This window comes from Metschnikowia bicuspidata (assembly GCF_001664035.1).
Source record: "Metschnikowia bicuspidata var. bicuspidata NRRL YB-4993 chromosome Unknown METBIscaffold_3, whole genome shotgun sequence".
NCBI lineage: Eukaryota > Fungi > Ascomycota > Pichiomycetes > Serinales > Metschnikowiaceae > Metschnikowia > Metschnikowia bicuspidata.
The window spans coordinates 1364185-1381304 of record NW_017387733.1 but is presented as its reverse complement, the minus strand read 5'-3'; the positions used below and the strand labels follow the sequence as shown (position 1 = coordinate 1381304).

The following is a 17120-nucleotide window of genomic DNA, read 5'->3' as shown; positions in this document are numbered from 1 at the left end:
GGCCTTTCTTATTTTCTTTATTGCGCATCTGACATATTGGGGCCTTTCTTATTTTCTTTAAGGCGCATCTAAATATTGGGGACATTTCTTATTTTCTTTATTGCGCATCTGACATATTGGTGCCCTTCTAGTTTTGTTGTTGCAAATGTGAAAGGTTTGGTGCCTTTCTTATTCTTTGTTGCACTTCTGAAATAATGGGGGCCTTTCTTATTCTGTTTATTGCACATTTGAAATGTTTGGTGCCCTTCTTGTTCTATCATTGCACATCTGAAATATTTGGTGCCCATGTAACTTGTTTCATCTAAGCTTGTTTAATGCGCGTCTCAATTTCTTTCTTGCACATCTCAACTTGTTTGGTGCACATCTCAATTTTTCTATTGATGATCTAAACTTGTGTATTGAGTATCCAGAAGTGTTTGTCCTTTTAGGTTTGTTGTTGCACATTTGAAATCTTGGTGCCCTTCTAGTTTTATTATTGCACATCTGAAATCTTGGTGCCCTTCTAATTTTCTATATTGCACTTGTGAAATGTTGGGTGCCCATAATGTTTGTCTAGTCTAAACTTATTTGTTGCCCATCTATACTTGTTTGTTGCCCTTCTAATTTTGCTCTAAAATGCTGGGTGCTTATCTTAGCTGGTTTCATCTAAGCTTGTTTATTGCCCATCTCAACTCTATTCCGTCTCAGCTTGTTTAGTCTTTTTGATCTCAGCTTGTTAATCTTTACTCGTTTGATCTTTACTCGTTTGATCTCTACTTGTTTGATCTTTCCTTGTTTGATATTTACTTGTTTGATCTTTACTCGTTTGATTTTTCCTTGTTTGATTTTTCCTTTTTTAATCTCAACTGGTTTGATCTTTCCTTGTTTAATCTCAACTTGTTTATTGCACACTTTGTTTCTTGTGAAGCCTGTCCCGAGGGGCTTTACCAGCGGCCTCCATTCTGCACTTTTGCCACTGAAGCTACATGGACGTCTTTTCCCGGAAGCACGGGGCAGCTGAAGCCCCATACATACCCGCGGAATGCAAGTTCTGGACAACAGAGAAATAACAGCTTGGCTATGTACGTGTTCAGGCCCCGCCAATGAGTCTGCGCAACTCCTCGTTCTTGCTCTGGATTTTGGAGATCTCGCTGCTAATCTTTTGCAACGCGGCGTGCTTGGACAAATTGGGCAAGCCGTCCTTGGTGAGCTGTCTGCGCCGGGACTTCTTTTTCGAGCCTTTGTCGGCGCTCACATGGATCAACTCGTTTTTGTAGTCATCCACGTTGGTGACCAATCTCAAGCACCGGTCGTAGGCCTCTTTGCAGAGCCGGCGGCGCTTCTGCTCCAGGTGCGAGTGGTTGAGTCTTTTCTGCGTGGAGCTGAGAAGCGGCTTTGCCAACTTCCTCTTGTTGGCGGACGGCTCAGACGCGTCCGGGGCGTCCCGCACACGCTTGGTCTGTACCTGGCCTACCGAGGTGTCTGGGGTTTGGAGCTGCTGGGCCGGCTTTGCCCCGCCTCCAAAACCGCCCAAGTCCTGACTTGGGTGCATCTGGAAGCCGGCCGCGGGCTCGGGCTTTGCATTTGCAGGCGCGCCAAAATGCTCCTGCTGTCCCATGGTTCGCATCTCGAACATGTGCGGGAGCTTTGGCGGGTTCGGGTGGTAGAACTCAAGCGGGTTGATTTCCGACGATGAGGCTAAGTTGTCGAGGAACCTTTCCAAGGCACTGGACTCGGTGGTCGAGAAAAACTGGTCCGCCTCCTCTTCCTCGTTCATGGCTGGGAAACCGTCGCCCACGGTCGTTTGCTCGGCTTGCTGCCCAGCGAACATCTCCACAAAGCCCTCGACCATCTCGCCAGGAGGTGAGATCAAGGGCGCGCCCGAAATGTCCGGAAGGGCCGCGTGGCACGCCGCATGCTGTACTGCTTCAACGGTGTGGGCCATGTTCCTGGACGGGCCGCCTGTTTGGTCTAGAAGGGTTTCCGGATAGAAGCGGGCGTGGCACTGGGAGCTGTAATCACCAGGATACAGCTCGGCGGCACGGGCCCATTGTTTATCCGCGCCGGCCGGCCGTGGCGCTTGCTGGGAAAGTAGCACTTCGTCCAGAAAGAGCCTGATCTGCTCGTGCGCTTGCTTGTGGTTGAGCTGCTGCGCCTTTTGGAGGTGCTCGACCTCCAGCAACGCGTTTTTTTGCTGGAGCTGGGTGTACATGGAGTACGCCTGTTCGAAGTTCATGTCCATCGTGACCATGTCGAGATTGAACTCGTCGTCGTCGTCATCCGAAAACTGCGCCTGGGCCGCGCCGGGTTTTGCGGGCGGCGCCAGCGGCATCAAGCGTGTTTCAGCTCCCGCATCCTCGGCGTGGATCTGTGTGGTGGGCGGGTGGCTAAAGTCGCTGAGATTTATCGTGGGTGCAACTTCCCGGGTGGCAGTAGCTGTGAAGGACATGATAGCAATGCGTCGGGAAAAGGCACTTCCGAGATGTGGGGCTCGGATCCGAATGCCTGGGTTTTTAGGACGCAAATCAAAAAGACCGAGAGCGGGGTATCCGGGAAGAGTGTGTCGTCACGGTTTTGGGTGATTTGGCGTGCCGGGTGAGAATCTCACTCTGGAGAAGGTGAACAGATCTTGGATCCAGGGAAAAAATCTGCGGGCGATCGCGAAAAAATATCGTCTGTTCGGCTGGGGCCGAGTTGGCGTGGCCCCTAGAAGTGAGATCCCAGGCCAGCTGGAAAAGCGGGGCTCTGAGGCCCAGATATATCTGGTGAGTGGGTCCGGAATTTTGGTGCCATTGGGTGCTGACCGGGCTTCCTGGCAATATGAGGTACCTACAGAAAGTCCGGGGAAATGCAGAGAATGCCAGGGCCCGGTTGCATGCAGGCAGAAGAACATTTCCGGCCCCAGACAATTCCGTATGCTCCTGACTAAATACCAGCGGGTGAAGAGCTTTCTTTTGGTGAGAACGATATACTGAAAATCCTAATAGGTCCTAAGACGCATCTACAGGTTTTTCACACCAGAGAGATTCTGACCATGGGACTGAAATCAGCTTTTCGGCTATGCACAACACAGCCGCATGGCCGGCGTCATTCACCCAAGTCCGTTGGGGCAGATGGGCTGAACACTTTGATCTTTAGAAATTAGAGAAATTCAGCACATGTTCTCGAGAATGTATGCCAGATTGTGGAGTTCGAGTATATTCGAGATTGCGGAGTTCGAGCATATTGAGATGGTGGAGTTCCCATGCCGGAGATGAGGCTCGTATTTTCGCGGCCAATTTCTCTTTTTGTCTTTAGTGGGAGATTTGGTATCCAAGCTGGGTATTTTTAGAGACAATAGTAAAGTGGCACCAAGACGGGATATCGTATTGAAAGATGACGGCGAGATAGTATGGATTGGCATTTGTATACAGAATCCAGGGGATATGACATGGAAGATCTTTTTCGTGGGCTTACTTTTTATATGACTGACGAGCATCCAGAAGCGTGTTCCTTTTTTTTAAATTGATCAAATGAGAAAAGAAACAAAATAATATGAATAAAAAGCCTTCAATCATTAATATCTCGCCTGTAATTTCTTTTGCATTCTTCTATAAAATGCGTAGTTTTGTTCCTTCAAACAGATAACTCTTCAATAAAAAAAGAATCTCCAAATACCCGAATTTGTAAGATCAATGTCTTTTTTTGGTAGATTCAGCTGATTGAGGAAGCGAGGTCCCCGATATGAGCTTGACACTAATGGTCCCTGTCAGCGCATATATGACTATATGCACTCCTATCATTGTGAGTTCCGTCAGATATCACTTTGAACATCTCATCGAATATTCTCTCGAGTTTCAGGGGTTACTCTCACGTGACCTCTCATCAAAATTTATAACGGTGGGTTAGAACTCCAGTGAAGTTTTGGAGAAAGTAGTGATCAAATACACAACCCCTACGTCCCGTGAAGTCCCGAACAAAAACTATATAAATAATATATATAAAAGAACCTCAAACAGCTCACTTAAAGCCTTAAACGGTGTTTATGCAAGAGCACACCCCAGATCCTATACTCTTCTGGTTCTCTAGAAACTTGCTGGAGAAATAGTTCTGAAACGCCAGGAAAGATAAACCCACTGTAGAGAGTGGTGAGGTCTCATAGAATCACGCGAAACAAGTTGCCCGTATTTGCCCGTCAGATACTGGATTCCCCATGGAGTCTGCTTTATTCTCTTGAAGTAGTGAACAATATCTGCTAAGCTTTGTACGTGTGTCTCTGGTTGATTCTCTTGAAGACTGAGCATGCTTATTGCTAAATTTTAGAACAGCGCCATCAAGATGTTTGTGGGCAATAATTGGGCTACATATTTGACCGGCAGAAGCCAGGGTTTAAAGAAGTAAACCCAAAATATTTTCACCACCTACAACGCCCCATTTTGTTCATTGTAGATCACTTGGATTCAAGGAGCGAAACTAGTCATAATACATATATATATATCTATATATATACAACTTCAAACAGCTCTTAGATACCTCGGACTGTAATCTCATTTCGTAGATGCCTCCAAGTCTCTGCCTGGGCTCACATGTGTTAAATTGTTTCCAAATATGTTCGCTGTGAATGAACATTTCTAGCAACAGTGCGCCTGCACATAATATGACGTAGTTCGTTTATATGCTCAGAAAAAACAAGGGCTTATTTTCTCCCACAACAGCCTGTGTGGCGTAATGGTTAGCGCATTTGACTTCTAATCAAAAGATTCCGGGTTCGAGTCCCGGCATGGGTTCTGCTAGCGGCTTTAGCTCAGTTGGGAGAGCGTCAGACTGAAGATCTGAAGGTCCTGTGTTCGATCCACAGAAATCGCATTTTTTTGGACATAAGTTGTATTGAGACCCTGTTATAATGTTTGCAGGTTCGTTTGACCTTTTTAACATTTTTGTTTGAATGATATGAGGTATGCGGCAGAATTTGTGGGATGGATTGACGAGTAGATGTACCTATTTCAGATACATTTGCTTGTGGACAAGCATGATTTTCAATGAGCAATCTCTAAGCCCGGTCTGGATTACATTACACTGGCACTCTCAGAGGGACTCAAACCGAGAAAAGAGCAACTCGAAAATCCCCTTGTATCTGAAGCTTACATGTTCACACTGCTGCTGTACCTAGTCATTACGTACAGTTAATTATCGTTCGCTCGTTTTGGGTCTGTTCCTTAAAGATTGTAAAGTGAGTTGAGGAATATGGTCTCCAAGCAGATGAACAGATCATGCTTTCATCGCTTTCTTCCATGATCCCTTCTCGCCGGCCAGCATGAAGATCTCGCGAATACTTTGTCCGGTCTCAAGACCTGGATTCTGAACATGTACCAGTCATATGGTTTTCCAGAGAATGGCCACCTGAATGTTAACAATAAGGGTGGCTTGCTTTTGAGTGTTCCCATATCCCGCTTGTATATGCTTTCCCGAGAACGATGCATGTCTCACAGACACGTCACGTCGACGATTCTCACACCCACCCCAGCTGTGGTTCTTCCCCTGAGCAGCCCCCTCAACGCTCAAATTCGAGTCTGTTGGTGGTTCTTTTGGATGCAGAGATTGAAGAGCCGAGACCCACGCGGCGAGGAGAGCTGTACCATGAAGAATTCCAAGGGAGCCGCTTACCCGTGGGCAGCACCCAGGCTTGCTTTCCAGGCGCAGATACAGAACACAATGGTCCCTGGCCATGGACGCCCGCAGCAGGACGAGGCGATTTGAGTTCCGCCTGATCACGGGTCTCATGAATCGTACAGAAGCAGCGGGCGGCCTTACCTGCGGACGCCGAACTGGGGTTCTGGGACCGCACCAAAAGCGCTACTCTGTCCCTGGCTGGTGCTCGTTGCGGAGCGCCGCACAGTACTCCCGCAAGGCCGGGAACTCCACCGTCAAGAACTGGTTGAGCATGTGCTCGCTGACTATAATCTTGAAGTTGGACAAGTAGAGGAAGCTGACCTCGATCTTGCTCAACTCGTCGAGCGCCACGCCACCCACCGTGGCAAAGCTCTTTTGTTTCTGGTACACGTCCTCCAACTTCTTGGTCAGGCACCGTAGCAGGCCCAACACCAAGCGGTACGCGTTGAGCTGCGTCAACTCCACCACGTCCAAAAGCACGCAGAGCTTGTAGAGCATGTACGCGCTGTGGATATACACGGACACCGAGATGGACGGCAGGTAGGTCTGGATGCGGCCCAAGAACTGCCCCAAGGATATGGGCGGCGGCCGGGCGAGCTCGAAGCACCGCAGCAAGTGGAGAGCCTGCTGGCGGATTTTTGGCGCCAGGTGGAAAAGCACCTCGTCGCGGAGGCGCTGGATGCTGTGGCACGTGATGGGGTCTTGCACCCGGTCGAGCGACGTGGTCTGCACGAGCGACTCGGTGGAGATGAAGCCGGCCTGGGCTTCAGCCCCGGCGGTTTCAGCTAGGGCGGTTTCAGCTAGGGCGGTTTCAGTCCCGGCGGTTCCAGTCCCGGCGCTTTCTAAAAGAGCACTATCAGACCCGGCGTTTTCTAAAAGAGCACTATCAGACCCGGCGCTTTCGAAAAGGGCGGTCCCCGACCCGCCAGTGTCGTCGTTCCCGGCGTCGGCCGCCACCAACGACTGCACAGACGCGTCCTCCTGGCTCATGGGCCGAGTCGACTCGGAAATCACCGGTTCTCCGGCAAGCGATAAATCCACAGCGGAGAACCCGGGGCGCCCCGGGCCTGGCAGGCTGTGCCCGGGGGCCCCGTCGGGAAAAGACCCACAATCCTGCGGCCCTGCGCCTGGTGGCTCTTGCAATTCCTGCAAATCGAGCGAGTACTGCTGGAGCTGGCTGCGGCGGAACTCGCGGCGGGCGTCGCGATGGGCGCCCAACAAAATGAGATCTTCTAGCACGGCCTTCAAAACGGCCACGGCGTGGAAGCTGTGGAGACTGTTGATGCCTTTGATGTCGTGGGCCAACCGAAACACCAAGTCGTCGATGTTGACCTCGTCGAGCGAGCCCGGGTCGTCGACGAAAGTTTCCTGGGGGCGCTTGAGTGGGATGTCCGCCACGTCTTTGCTGGTGTATGTGGATGTCATGGGGACGGGCAAAAAGAGCGTGGGTGAGTGTTGAAGTATGGCGCAGATGGGTGCGAAGAAATTGGGGCAGATGGGTGCGAAGAAGCTGGCGCGGATGGTGGGGTTTGATGGTGGGGTTTGGTGGAGCGTTTGGTGCGATTTGGGGCGGGGCGCAAAGAATGGGGCGGGTATGCTGGCACGGTTGGCGACGGGCCTGCTGGGTGGAGACAGGCGCGAATCAGCCGGGGGCGGTTCTGGCGATTCTGGTGGTTTATGATTCTGGTGGTTTATGATTCGGGTGGTTGTGATCTGGTGGTTTATGATTCGGGTGGTTGTGATCTGGTGGTTTATGATTCTAGTGGTTTGTGATCTGGTGGTTTATGATTCTAGTGGTTTGTGATCTGGTGGTTTATGATTCTAGTGGTTTATGATTCTGGTGATTATAATTCTGGTGGTTTATGATTCTAGTGGTTTGTGATCTGGTGGATTATGATCTGGTGGATTATGATCTGGTGGATTATGATCCTGCTGGTTTATAATCCTGGTGGTTCTGGTAATCTAGTTGGATGATGGCGTAGTTGGAAGGTCACCTAGCTAGAGGTGATTCCTGTGATTCAATTGGAGCTGCTTATGAAAGCACTACTGAGATTACCAAAGCCTAATTTCATAGCCCGACCTACTTTTTCAATTCCAAAGACATTGGTTGTCTTCACCAAGCCCGGCTTTTCGAAAGCCTTGTCAGATCCTAAATGCACCAGCTTTGATCAGGCCGATAAATCGCGTTCTCAATCGAATAAAAACAACTCATTACACTAATTCTTCCACCCCTACTAGTTTCTGCTGTATAATCCATATCCATTGTCACCCTTTGTTTTCTTGGAATTTTGTGCTCGGTCCCTGGCTAGCCAGACAGAAGCAGATATTTTTCTGACGTCGTGGATCTTTCATTTAATATTGGTGGTCAAAATGCTTTGATGCAAATGACCCAATAAAATTCTCTGATGCAAATAACCCAATACTAACCTGGCCCAATTCCTGCTTCCATTTATACATAGAATGGTCTGGCACCTCCAAATATGGGGCTTGCTCAGAAAATGTTTATAATAACGCAGCGGAAGATTTTGTCAAAGGTGACAGTACTAGAGTCCTGCCAATGCAATAAAATATGAACTGTCACGATGTTCCGACACATTTGCTTCTTTATTCCCGGCAATTCTTCGCACGATTTGAGATGCGGATTTCATCTCTGAACATCACTGTCGACTTCGATGTGCGGGCACAGGCTTCTGATGACACATTCTAACTAAGCGGCCTTCTGATCAGGACCGTGTTGTTTAATCAAGAATTTCTGCAATTCAACCTACTCGGCGCCCACCGAAGATACCACAATCAGCAGGATGAACAAAAGCCCGTGTTCGAGACAAGGTAGAAACTCCAAGACCAATCAAGTGGAAGAAAAGTTGATGTCAATGGAATATTCCTTGAAAGTTCCTTGATCACACTAGAACCACTTGAAAAAGTTGAAGAGAACGGAAAAAGCCCCAAAATTATTTACGACACCAGAAACTGGAAGCTTCACTAATGATATTGAGGAGACCAGATAGGTCTCAGACCCACGTAGCACAAAATTCTATATTGCAAGCAATGACAAGGCAGCTAAGTATTTCACTCTGATACTCTGACGTGACTCGTCAGTTGACGTGTCAAAGCCTTGATTGGATGATATGAGGCTAGAGAAATATTCGTTAGCCCAAACACAATGACAATCTATTCCAACGAATGTCCTCCAAAGACAGAAAAAACAAGATCTTAAAACCAAGAATCTCTTTTGAAATTCTAGTATATGAACTTATAAGGGAAACGGGGTATTGGCCTCCAGCAGTAGTAGCCAGCTCAAAGACCAAAGGTCTTATTTTCTAGTATCGAAAAACGTAGTGGCCACTCAACACCTTGAAACCAGAATGCCTCGCCGCATGAAAATTGAAGAGAATCGACAATGAGACGAAGATACATAACTACATCAAAGAGGAAAGTTTAGCTTGAAAGAGCCAAAGAATCCTCGTGCATCTTGATAGGGCTTCTCCAAAGAAGAAATGGTAGAAAACGAAGTCTGTTATGGTTCCTTCGCTGGAGTCAACCAGATTTGCAAAAAGCATTACACAAAAAGGTCTAACCCAAGCCAAATCTAGTGCCTGTCGGAATTTGGGAAGCCGATCAAACAATAATGATTTCCCAAGCTCTTGAACCACAGGAGGAAAGCAAGGCAAACTGTAGACATGTCATACCACTTTGATCTAATCTGTCGAGAGGTTTGTAAAGAGAAATACTGAAACTCTTTTGAAGGAGTAAACCTGCTGAAATTGTGAAATGTCTTTCGTCATATTATCGTTAGATCGTGTGCCTGTGGGCGTTAATACGGGAGACACCAACTTTCAGCCGCCGTCTTTGCAAGTAAAGTTCCAAACATAAGAACACCGCAAAGTTTTCCAAGACATGATCTAGTATTCATGTCAAAGGTGTAGCTGAAAAGCCCCTGTTTAAACGTATTGATGGCTTTGGCCATTGACTCTTGAGAAATTTCAAGAAACTGATGAAATGTTACCACGCCCAAGACGACGAAGCAAATGCCGTAAAGAGATCCCTGGAGCCCGAAAAATCACTTGATAGCTTCGATTTGTGGACGAGAAAGAATAAAAGATGCATGGAGGCTGCTCTGGCACTTTAGCACGACGTCAGTAATCGCTGGTGCGAGCTGATTTGATATTCTCAATTGTTCAATGAGATCAATGCAACAGAGATGCAAGTAAATTTTTAAAGGTCAAATAATGATATTTAAGTTTATAGTTCATATTGTCCTTCCTAGGGCTTCCAATGGACGCAGCTCAAAATTTCTACAAAATAAAGAATAATTACTGTGGTGAAGCCTCAACCCGACATTTCAGTATGATTCAATGATGGCAGGATATTGAATGGGATAGTAAAGCCCTGTAACATTTTGTTCATTTATAAATGTACCTTTGCAAGACCACAATTATCTGAAGAGGCAGCTATATTATTTAAAGAATACCCGTGTTTTCAAAGGACCAGTGCCGTTCTTTGTCGCAAAGAGACTATGAATATGATGCCACAGATGGTAATATACATTGCTGATAGAAATGTTCATATCAAATCGTGCTTTTCGTAGTGTGCATAAAAAAGTCTTGTTGGCTTTATTCAGTATCAAAGCTTTTGGACACTATTATAATGATAGATTTTGATTCCTATTAACATGATAAATTTGGATACTGATATCCTGATATCTTGTTGATATTACTATTCAACATAGAATAGTTTATGGCATTCTTTTCAAGAATCATCTCCAAATGGCACCACTCGCGAGAGTATATCTGACCGTATTGCTCATGATTGGTTTTATTCTGCAGTCGTTCATATTTATAGTACTGATTCAGATGGTGCTCTGCGACGAGGCCATGAACGATGCACGTCCTGCACGCACCTCGCACGTTGCCATGGCTCTACATCAAATGGCCCTCCCCACCAGCCAGGGACCGGTGTGCAATATCCAAAGCCACCAAACTATTTTTACACGTCATATTTGCGCCTATAGAATTATGCAGAAGCCCGGGCCCGAAACCCGGACATGCTGTGAAGCTCCGAGGGTGTGCCGGGCCCTGCTGAGCCGCCGGCCCACGCAGCCAGCGGCGACGGGCCTGCACACTGACGCGGCTTGCCCTGCACACGGGGCACACACGTCGCCTTGCCTGCACGCACGGCGCGGCCTGCACGGTCTGCAGCACCCGCGCGGGTGCAAAACCTCAGCTCGTCAGACCTCACCTGCGCTTCTTACCAAACGCGTTGCTGCCGCCGTCGCTCTGGTCCAAGCGTCTCTTCTTGCCCTCCTTGGCGAAATACTCTTTTTGCGCTCCTTCTCCTTGTCCTTCTTGGCCTCCTCCTTCTTGGCGAGCGCCTTCAAACGGTCCTGGAACTTCTCCTGCTTCTTGTCCTTGCGCTTCTTGTCCTTGGTCTTCTTGAGCGTGTTGACCTTGTTGACCAAGTCGCGCATTTTCTTCTCGTCGCCGTCCACAAGCACCGCGCGCTTGGCTATGTACGACTGCTTGTTCTGCGGCTTCATCGTGGACACCTGGGACTTGAACGGCAAGTCTTTTTGGATCAGCTTGGGCACACGCAACGGGTTGAACTTACGCTCGGCCCGCTCGATCTTTTGGTACGCGCTGTCGTGGAGAAGCGGCGTCTCGATGCTGTTGGCCGCGCGCACCTGGCCTGTCAACCGCATGCCCTGCCACTGCTGGTGGTCGCGGAGAAGCATGGACGTGACCGGGTTGTAGAACTCCTTGACCTTGACCGGGTACCAGGTCTTCAAGAACACGGTGTCGGACATGAGGATCTTGTCCTCGAAGGTGGCGCGGAAGTAGCCGTCCGGCTTGGACAACGCGCGCTTGATCTCGCCCCGGATGCCCGACACCGTGCGGATGGACGCGCCCTCGAACTTGGCCACCTCCAACGCGTTGTTGAACATGCCCTTGATGAACGCGGTGTTGCGGAAGATCTTGTGCGGGTGGCCCACCAACTTCAACTTCTTGACAATCTCCACCGACAGGTTCAAGTCCTCGACAATGCCCGTGGCGGCCACGCGGAACGAGCCCGTGGTCTGCGCCTGGTCGATGATGTTGAAGCCCACGAACGTGGTGTTGGGCGCCACGAGCGGGCCGTAAAACGACGCGAAGCAGTACGCGTGTTCGGGCGTGTACTTCAACATCCGGTTACGCGTGCGCGAGTCCGACGTGGTGTAGATGGGGATGGTCTGGAACCGGCGCCAGCCGAGCGAGAGGATCAACGGGTCCTGCGACTTGAGGATCTTCTTGTGCCACCGGTGCCTGCGGATGCGCACGTTCATGATGCCGAAGCGCGACTCCGTGGCCAAGAGCCCGCCCAACACGATGGGGAACTCGGGCTGCAAGTTGTCGATGAGCTCGCAGGGCAACTTGTCGAACACGAGCTTGACGTACAGCCCGGCGCGGAAGCCCTCGATCTTGGCCCGCGTGGCGGGGTCCATCTCGTCGTACTGCGCCTTGTTGATCTCCAACTGCTTGGCCATCTTGTTTTTCTGGAACTCGTACCACGTGTCGGCCTCGGTGTCGCCCTCGGGGTCGTCGGCGCCGAACTCGCGGTCCTCTTCGTCCTCGAACTGCATTTTGAGCTTGGCCTTCTTGGCCGCGTTGAGCTCGCGCTTCTGGTCCACGGACAAGGACGCGTCGGCGGGGTCCTCGGCGCCGAAGTCGGCGAAGTCGTCGCCGGACTCGTCTCCGGACTCGTCTCCTGAATCGTCGCCAAAATCGTCGCCGGAATCGCCGCCGTCCGACTGGCCCGAGTCCGAATCGGGACCGTCGCCATCGGCCTCCAAGTCCTCGAAGTCGCCGTGCGCCTCGTCATCGTCCGCGCCGTCGGCCTCGCCGGCGTCCAGGAGCTTGGGTGCCACAAGCAACCGCTCCTTCAACGCCACATAGCCGTTTTCGTACTCGGCGTCGCTGTCCGCGGCGTCATCCATGCGCGACGCGTCGAACCTGGCTCGGAGCTCCTCCACCGATGGGTACGAGGGCACGAACGCGTCCAAGTCGGCCGTGGGCCCGGGCGCCGACGCTTTCTTGAAGAAGTCCGCGTCATCGTCGGCCTCGATGTCGTCGTCGGCGCCGATGTCGTCGTCGGCCTCCACGAACTGGCTCTTCCAGCGCCGCACCACCTCGGCCGGCGCCACGTTGTCCAAGTACATCAACTTGTTGATGTTCCAGCGGCGCTGCACGGACCCGCGGAGCTTGGACGCCATGGCCGCGTAGTTGTTGTCGTCGTCGGACGACAAGGCCGAGTCCTCCACGTACTCCAAGTGGTCACGGGCCGCGTCGGCGAGTTCCGAGCCGGCGGACCTGCGGCGGCGGAGCTCGCCGGCGTACACTGTGTCGGCTTCCTCGGCGTCGTCTTTGTCTTGATCTTTGTCTTGATCTTCGTCTTGATCTTCGCCTTCGCCTTCGCCTTCCGACTCGCCGGCGTCGTCCGGCATGGCGTCAAACTCCGTGTCGTCCGCCAACGCCGTGCCGTAGAGACGCGGGCGTCTCGGCGCGCGGCGGCCCGTGTCGCCATGCTCGGCAGACTCGGCAGACTCGTCAAGCAAGCCACGGAGCGCCGCGGGGTCCGAGTCCGCAGGCCCCCGCGCAATCTGCGAGGACCCCGAAAACAACTGCAAGCCCGGGCCCTCGGCAAAGCGCTCGTGCATGGTCTTCTGCACGTCCTGCAAGTCCGTGACGAGCCGCTCGCCCTCGCCGCGGGCCTCGCCGGGCACAAACGACTGCTTGTCGCCGACATCGATGTACACGGCGTCGCGGTCCACTAGCACGCCGCCCACGTCGGACATGGGCGCATAGATGGTCTTCTGCTTGTCGTCGAGCCGCTTGCGGCGGCGGCGGCGCGGCGCCACGATGTCCTCGCCCGCGTCCGCCGCGGCCTTGGCGGCCTCGCGCTCGAGCTCGTCCATTTTCTGCTCGAAATACGGGGTGGGGCACGGGTCCGGCAACTTCTCGACCGAGTGCACGTGGTAGTCGCCCACGCCGGCAATGTGCACGTGGGCGTCTGCGGCGGCAAGCGGCGTGCCGTGCAAGTAGCCGTAGAAGGCCACGCGGCGGTCGCACTTGGCGTTGGCCGCAATGTCCTGGGGGTGGGTCAAGTCGGTCACGCGGTCCGCCAAGAGGTAGGGGTGCTCGTTGCGCCACTTCAACGGGCGGAACTTCATCACCGACATGAAGCGACACAAGTTCAAGATCTCGCGGTCCGGGTAGCGCCCGTTGAGCACGCCCGAGAGGTAGAAGAGCTTGGCGCCCTGGTACACCTCGGTCCAGAAGCGGTGCTTCAAGCGCTTTTTCAGCGTGCGCAACGTGCTCTGGCTGCGGAAGAGGTCCAAGTGCGTGGCCACGCCCAACACGCGCGGCATGCCGTGGTGCTGCGCCACGTTCAAGAACTCCATGGTCTCCATCTCGAGCCCGAAGTTGCCGTCCACAAGCAAGAGCACGAGGTCCGCGATCTTGGCCGCGTCGATCATGGAGTTCAAGTCGTTCTTGACCTCGATGAACGTGAGCCGCCGCCGCTTGCCGCTGACCACGGTGATGGGGCCCTTGACCTCGGAGAGCGAGGTTTTGGTCAAGCGCTTGACCAACGACTTGATGAGCGTGGTTTTGCCTGTTCCGGGCGGGCCCACGATGGCCACGATCACGGGCGGCGGGTCGTCGTCGGGCGTGCGGTTGACCATCGGCACGTGGAGCTTCTTCTCGTTCACGTCATGTGACCGCCGGGCCATGCGCTCAAGTTTGCGGGGCGCCGACACGGCGAACGCTTTGGCATTGTGGCCTTGCTGGTGCAACTTTTTTTTGGCCGTGGTGCGCTTGCCGTCGCTGCCGCGGTGCGGCTTGTTCAGCTGGTTTTCCATGGTGGCAGGCGGGTCCCGGGGAGGTTGCGGGGCGCTTGCAGGGTTTTTTTCGGGGGAAATCCAGGGGGTTGGGCGCAGAGAAGGGGGGTATCTAAACGTCTGCTGGGCTTATGGGCCGGGCCGATGGCTGGAGATGGCATCGCATCGCGCGTTTTTCGATTCCGGGAGGCACGGGTGCGCCGCGCTGCATGCAGGCGCGCATGGGCTGGGGGTGTGGGCAGTGCTGCTTTGGGCGGTGCTTCTGGGTGGTGGGCGATTGTTTTTGAGTGATTGTTTTTGAGTGATTGTTTTTGGGTGATTGTTTTTGGGTGATTGTTTTTGGGTGATTGCTTCCGGGTGATTGTTTTTGGGCAATTTTTGGGCAATTATGTCTGGGCAATTATGTCTGGGTGATTGGTGTCTGGGTGTTTGAGGGCACTGCGACTTGGAGCTGCGACACGGTGCGAATGGGTGCGAAATGCTGTTTTGCTTTGGGTCAATTCTCCTTTCAGCTGGCAGGGACAGTCTCCCAGCAGCTCGCAGCCGTAGCGTGGCCAAAAAGCGATTCGAGTCCCGGTTGTTTCTTTTTCGGCAGCAAGCTCAGAGCTGAGAAGTAGTTGTGTTGGATTCTGGGACAGAGGGCAAGCAAGAATCATGTCTGCTTTGTCGACGGAGCCTTTGCCCCAATACATCTGCCACAGACAGTCAATTCTGCCCCTGATCATACGTTCAGTGGAGTCACGCAGAGGTACTGGATGTATATACTCTTCTCTAAAGGCGGCCTGACACAAAGCTTGGCTGAATTGCACGCTGCTGACTGTCTCACGAGTACAAGACATGAGTACAAGACAGACACATGGGTTCGAATTTATCGAAAGAGCCCAGGATACGTTTCCTGATTCCTTGTGAAGTACACAAGTATTGAATTGCATGTAATTGTTGTTGGTCCAATGAGTAAGGACCCTAGGGCTCGGATTGTCGATGGTCCAATGAGTAAGGACCTTAATGCAGGCCAGTGCTATCAGTTGCCAAGACATCCTACTTTCACTCTGTTTGTTGCCTTAGTGCGGACAATCACATTACACCAGCTTATGAAATTCATTCTAGGCCGCGTATTTACACTTTCATTCTGAAACTCGATCGCAATATCTAGCCGATATTTCCAGCTCCTCAGGATGCTTTTGTTGTGACTCTACAATCACAACTGCCACCATACGGTACTGACGATTAATGTGTGGCAACTCAAGAGTGGTTTGTCTTCTACATCAAGTCTATCATCCTGGAAACTGAAAATGGACGCACCTTTCACGTTCTCGGCAAGTTTCCCTTCTTCATCAAGTCATTCATCTTGAATGGTGTATTTGAGATGGCGGAGAAGAAGGAGCCGATGAAGTCATTCTCTATGCCTGAAATATTTCTCACTAGTTGGACCTGAAGCTAGTGGTGCAGATTGGAAATCCGCCAGACCCTTTTCAACCCCAAAATCGAGGCTTGTGGGGGATCAGGACGTGCTACTAGCTATGAGTTGTATTGTCCATCTTGCCACTAGAATCTCGTGATATATACGTAAGCATCAATGCAATTGACTATTTTTGGATCGTGATCCTACCGAGCGACACATCGGATTTTCAATGCCATCTTTGCACAGAGCAAATTCACAACAACGGAGACGCCACCGACGCATTCCTAAGCCATATCTACAACAGCTGCAAAACATCCCAATACTGGTGGCAAGAGCTAAAGTTTTCCAAGCCCATGAGCTTGAACTCAATGTTGGCCCCAGCCGACAACTCATTGGAGAACTTAACAGAAATATATTGGTTCGTCACCACAATTTTCAAGGTATTTATAGAACATTATATGAAAACCTTCGACCAGCTCCGCATATGAACCTAGCGTCGAAAACCGGCCCATCCCTTTTCGTTCATCACGGTCCAGACAGACTCTTGGCACGCATCTGTTTCCGTTTTTATACTACATCATCGCGTTTTGGGATAAGATTCCTGTGGCTGCCTCAACTCAAATGCTTGGACAGGACTCAAAGAGCTCAACGTTTGTGACTCGCCGCTTCGAGTGATATCCTGATGGAGGACCAGTTTAAATCAGTTAGGTTCTGGAAACAATTGTCCACCAGAGCCAAAATTTCATCTTTACCCATGGGTATGGCAGATTTTAGCTCTTGTCACCAGTATTTGAATGTTTCATAGCTGTCGTAGAAATGACTAAGGAAGGCGTCCAAGCTACATTGTCTTCAGGATTCCACTCTGACAAATCATACTTCGCTTAGAAGACCGTGTCTATTGCTACGTACTGTATTTTTTCTATTTTTTTTNTTTTTTTTTTTTTTTTCTTTTTCGTCGTTTTGTCTTTATTGTTTTCAACTTGTTTTGAAATCATGTTTGATGGTTTGTTCATGTCCGTTTGTTCTTTTTCTCTTTTACAAGATGACAATATTCTCAGGTATAGGCTCCATCCCCCCAGACGTCGTCTTCTTTGCACTTGCCAACCTTCATCTTCATTTCTTTCGTCATCAATTTGATACGCAAACCAGGGTGTTCCCTTTTCCTTAGAGTTATCTCTGTAAGGGACTGGGACTGAAAATTGGAGTGGCGCTAGTTTT

The 17120-nt window shown here is 51.0% G+C and overlaps 4 protein-coding genes and 2 non-coding genes across 6 annotated transcripts; 2 read left to right on the top strand and 4 right to left on the bottom strand.

The window, feature by feature from the left end:
• Positions 1-698: 698 nt before the first annotated feature.
• Positions 699-2720, bottom strand: INO2 (Ino2p; the record flags this gene model as incomplete). Its single annotated transcript, XM_018855934.1, is given in 2 exon segments — positions 699-717; positions 719-2720. A coding segment is annotated over 1 exon segment (1341 nt), but the record flags the coding sequence as incomplete, so codon positions are not given.
• A 1952-nt stretch (positions 2721-4672) lies between these two features.
• On the top strand, positions 4673-4745 carry METBIDRAFT_t147. Its single transcript has one exon. It is a non-coding gene; the product is annotated as a tRNA-Arg (tRNA).
• Positions 4746-4751: 6 nt separating this feature from the next.
• Positions 4752-4824, top strand: METBIDRAFT_t148. The gene has a single exon. It is a non-coding gene; the product is annotated as a tRNA-Phe (tRNA).
• A 402-nt stretch (positions 4825-5226) lies between these two features.
• METBIDRAFT_11857 (uncharacterized protein) lies at positions 5227-7732 on the bottom strand (the record flags this gene model as incomplete). Its single annotated transcript, XM_018854115.1, has 5 exons — positions 5227-5316; positions 5359-5588; positions 5623-5826; positions 5853-7402; positions 7713-7732. The coding sequence occupies 5 exons, from the start codon at positions 7730-7732 to the stop codon at positions 5227-5229; spliced, it is 2094 nt and encodes a 697-aa protein (XP_018711833.1).
• A 3050-nt stretch (positions 7733-10782) lies between these two features.
• Positions 10783-14721, bottom strand: BMS1 (GTPase). The gene has a single exon (XM_018854764.1). It carries the CDS (start codon positions 14519-14521, stop codon positions 10856-10858), a length of 3666 nt encoding a protein of 1221 aa, XP_018711832.1. The 5' UTR covers positions 14522-14721; the 3' UTR covers positions 10783-10855.
• Positions 14722-14741: 20 nt separating this feature from the next.
• METBIDRAFT_180051 (uncharacterized protein) lies at positions 14742-15834 on the bottom strand. The gene has a single exon (XM_018854763.1). It carries the CDS (start codon positions 15535-15537, stop codon positions 14887-14889), a length of 651 nt encoding a protein of 216 aa, XP_018711831.1. The 5' UTR covers positions 15538-15834; the 3' UTR covers positions 14742-14886.
• Between the last annotated feature and the right edge of the window lie 1286 nt (positions 15835-17120).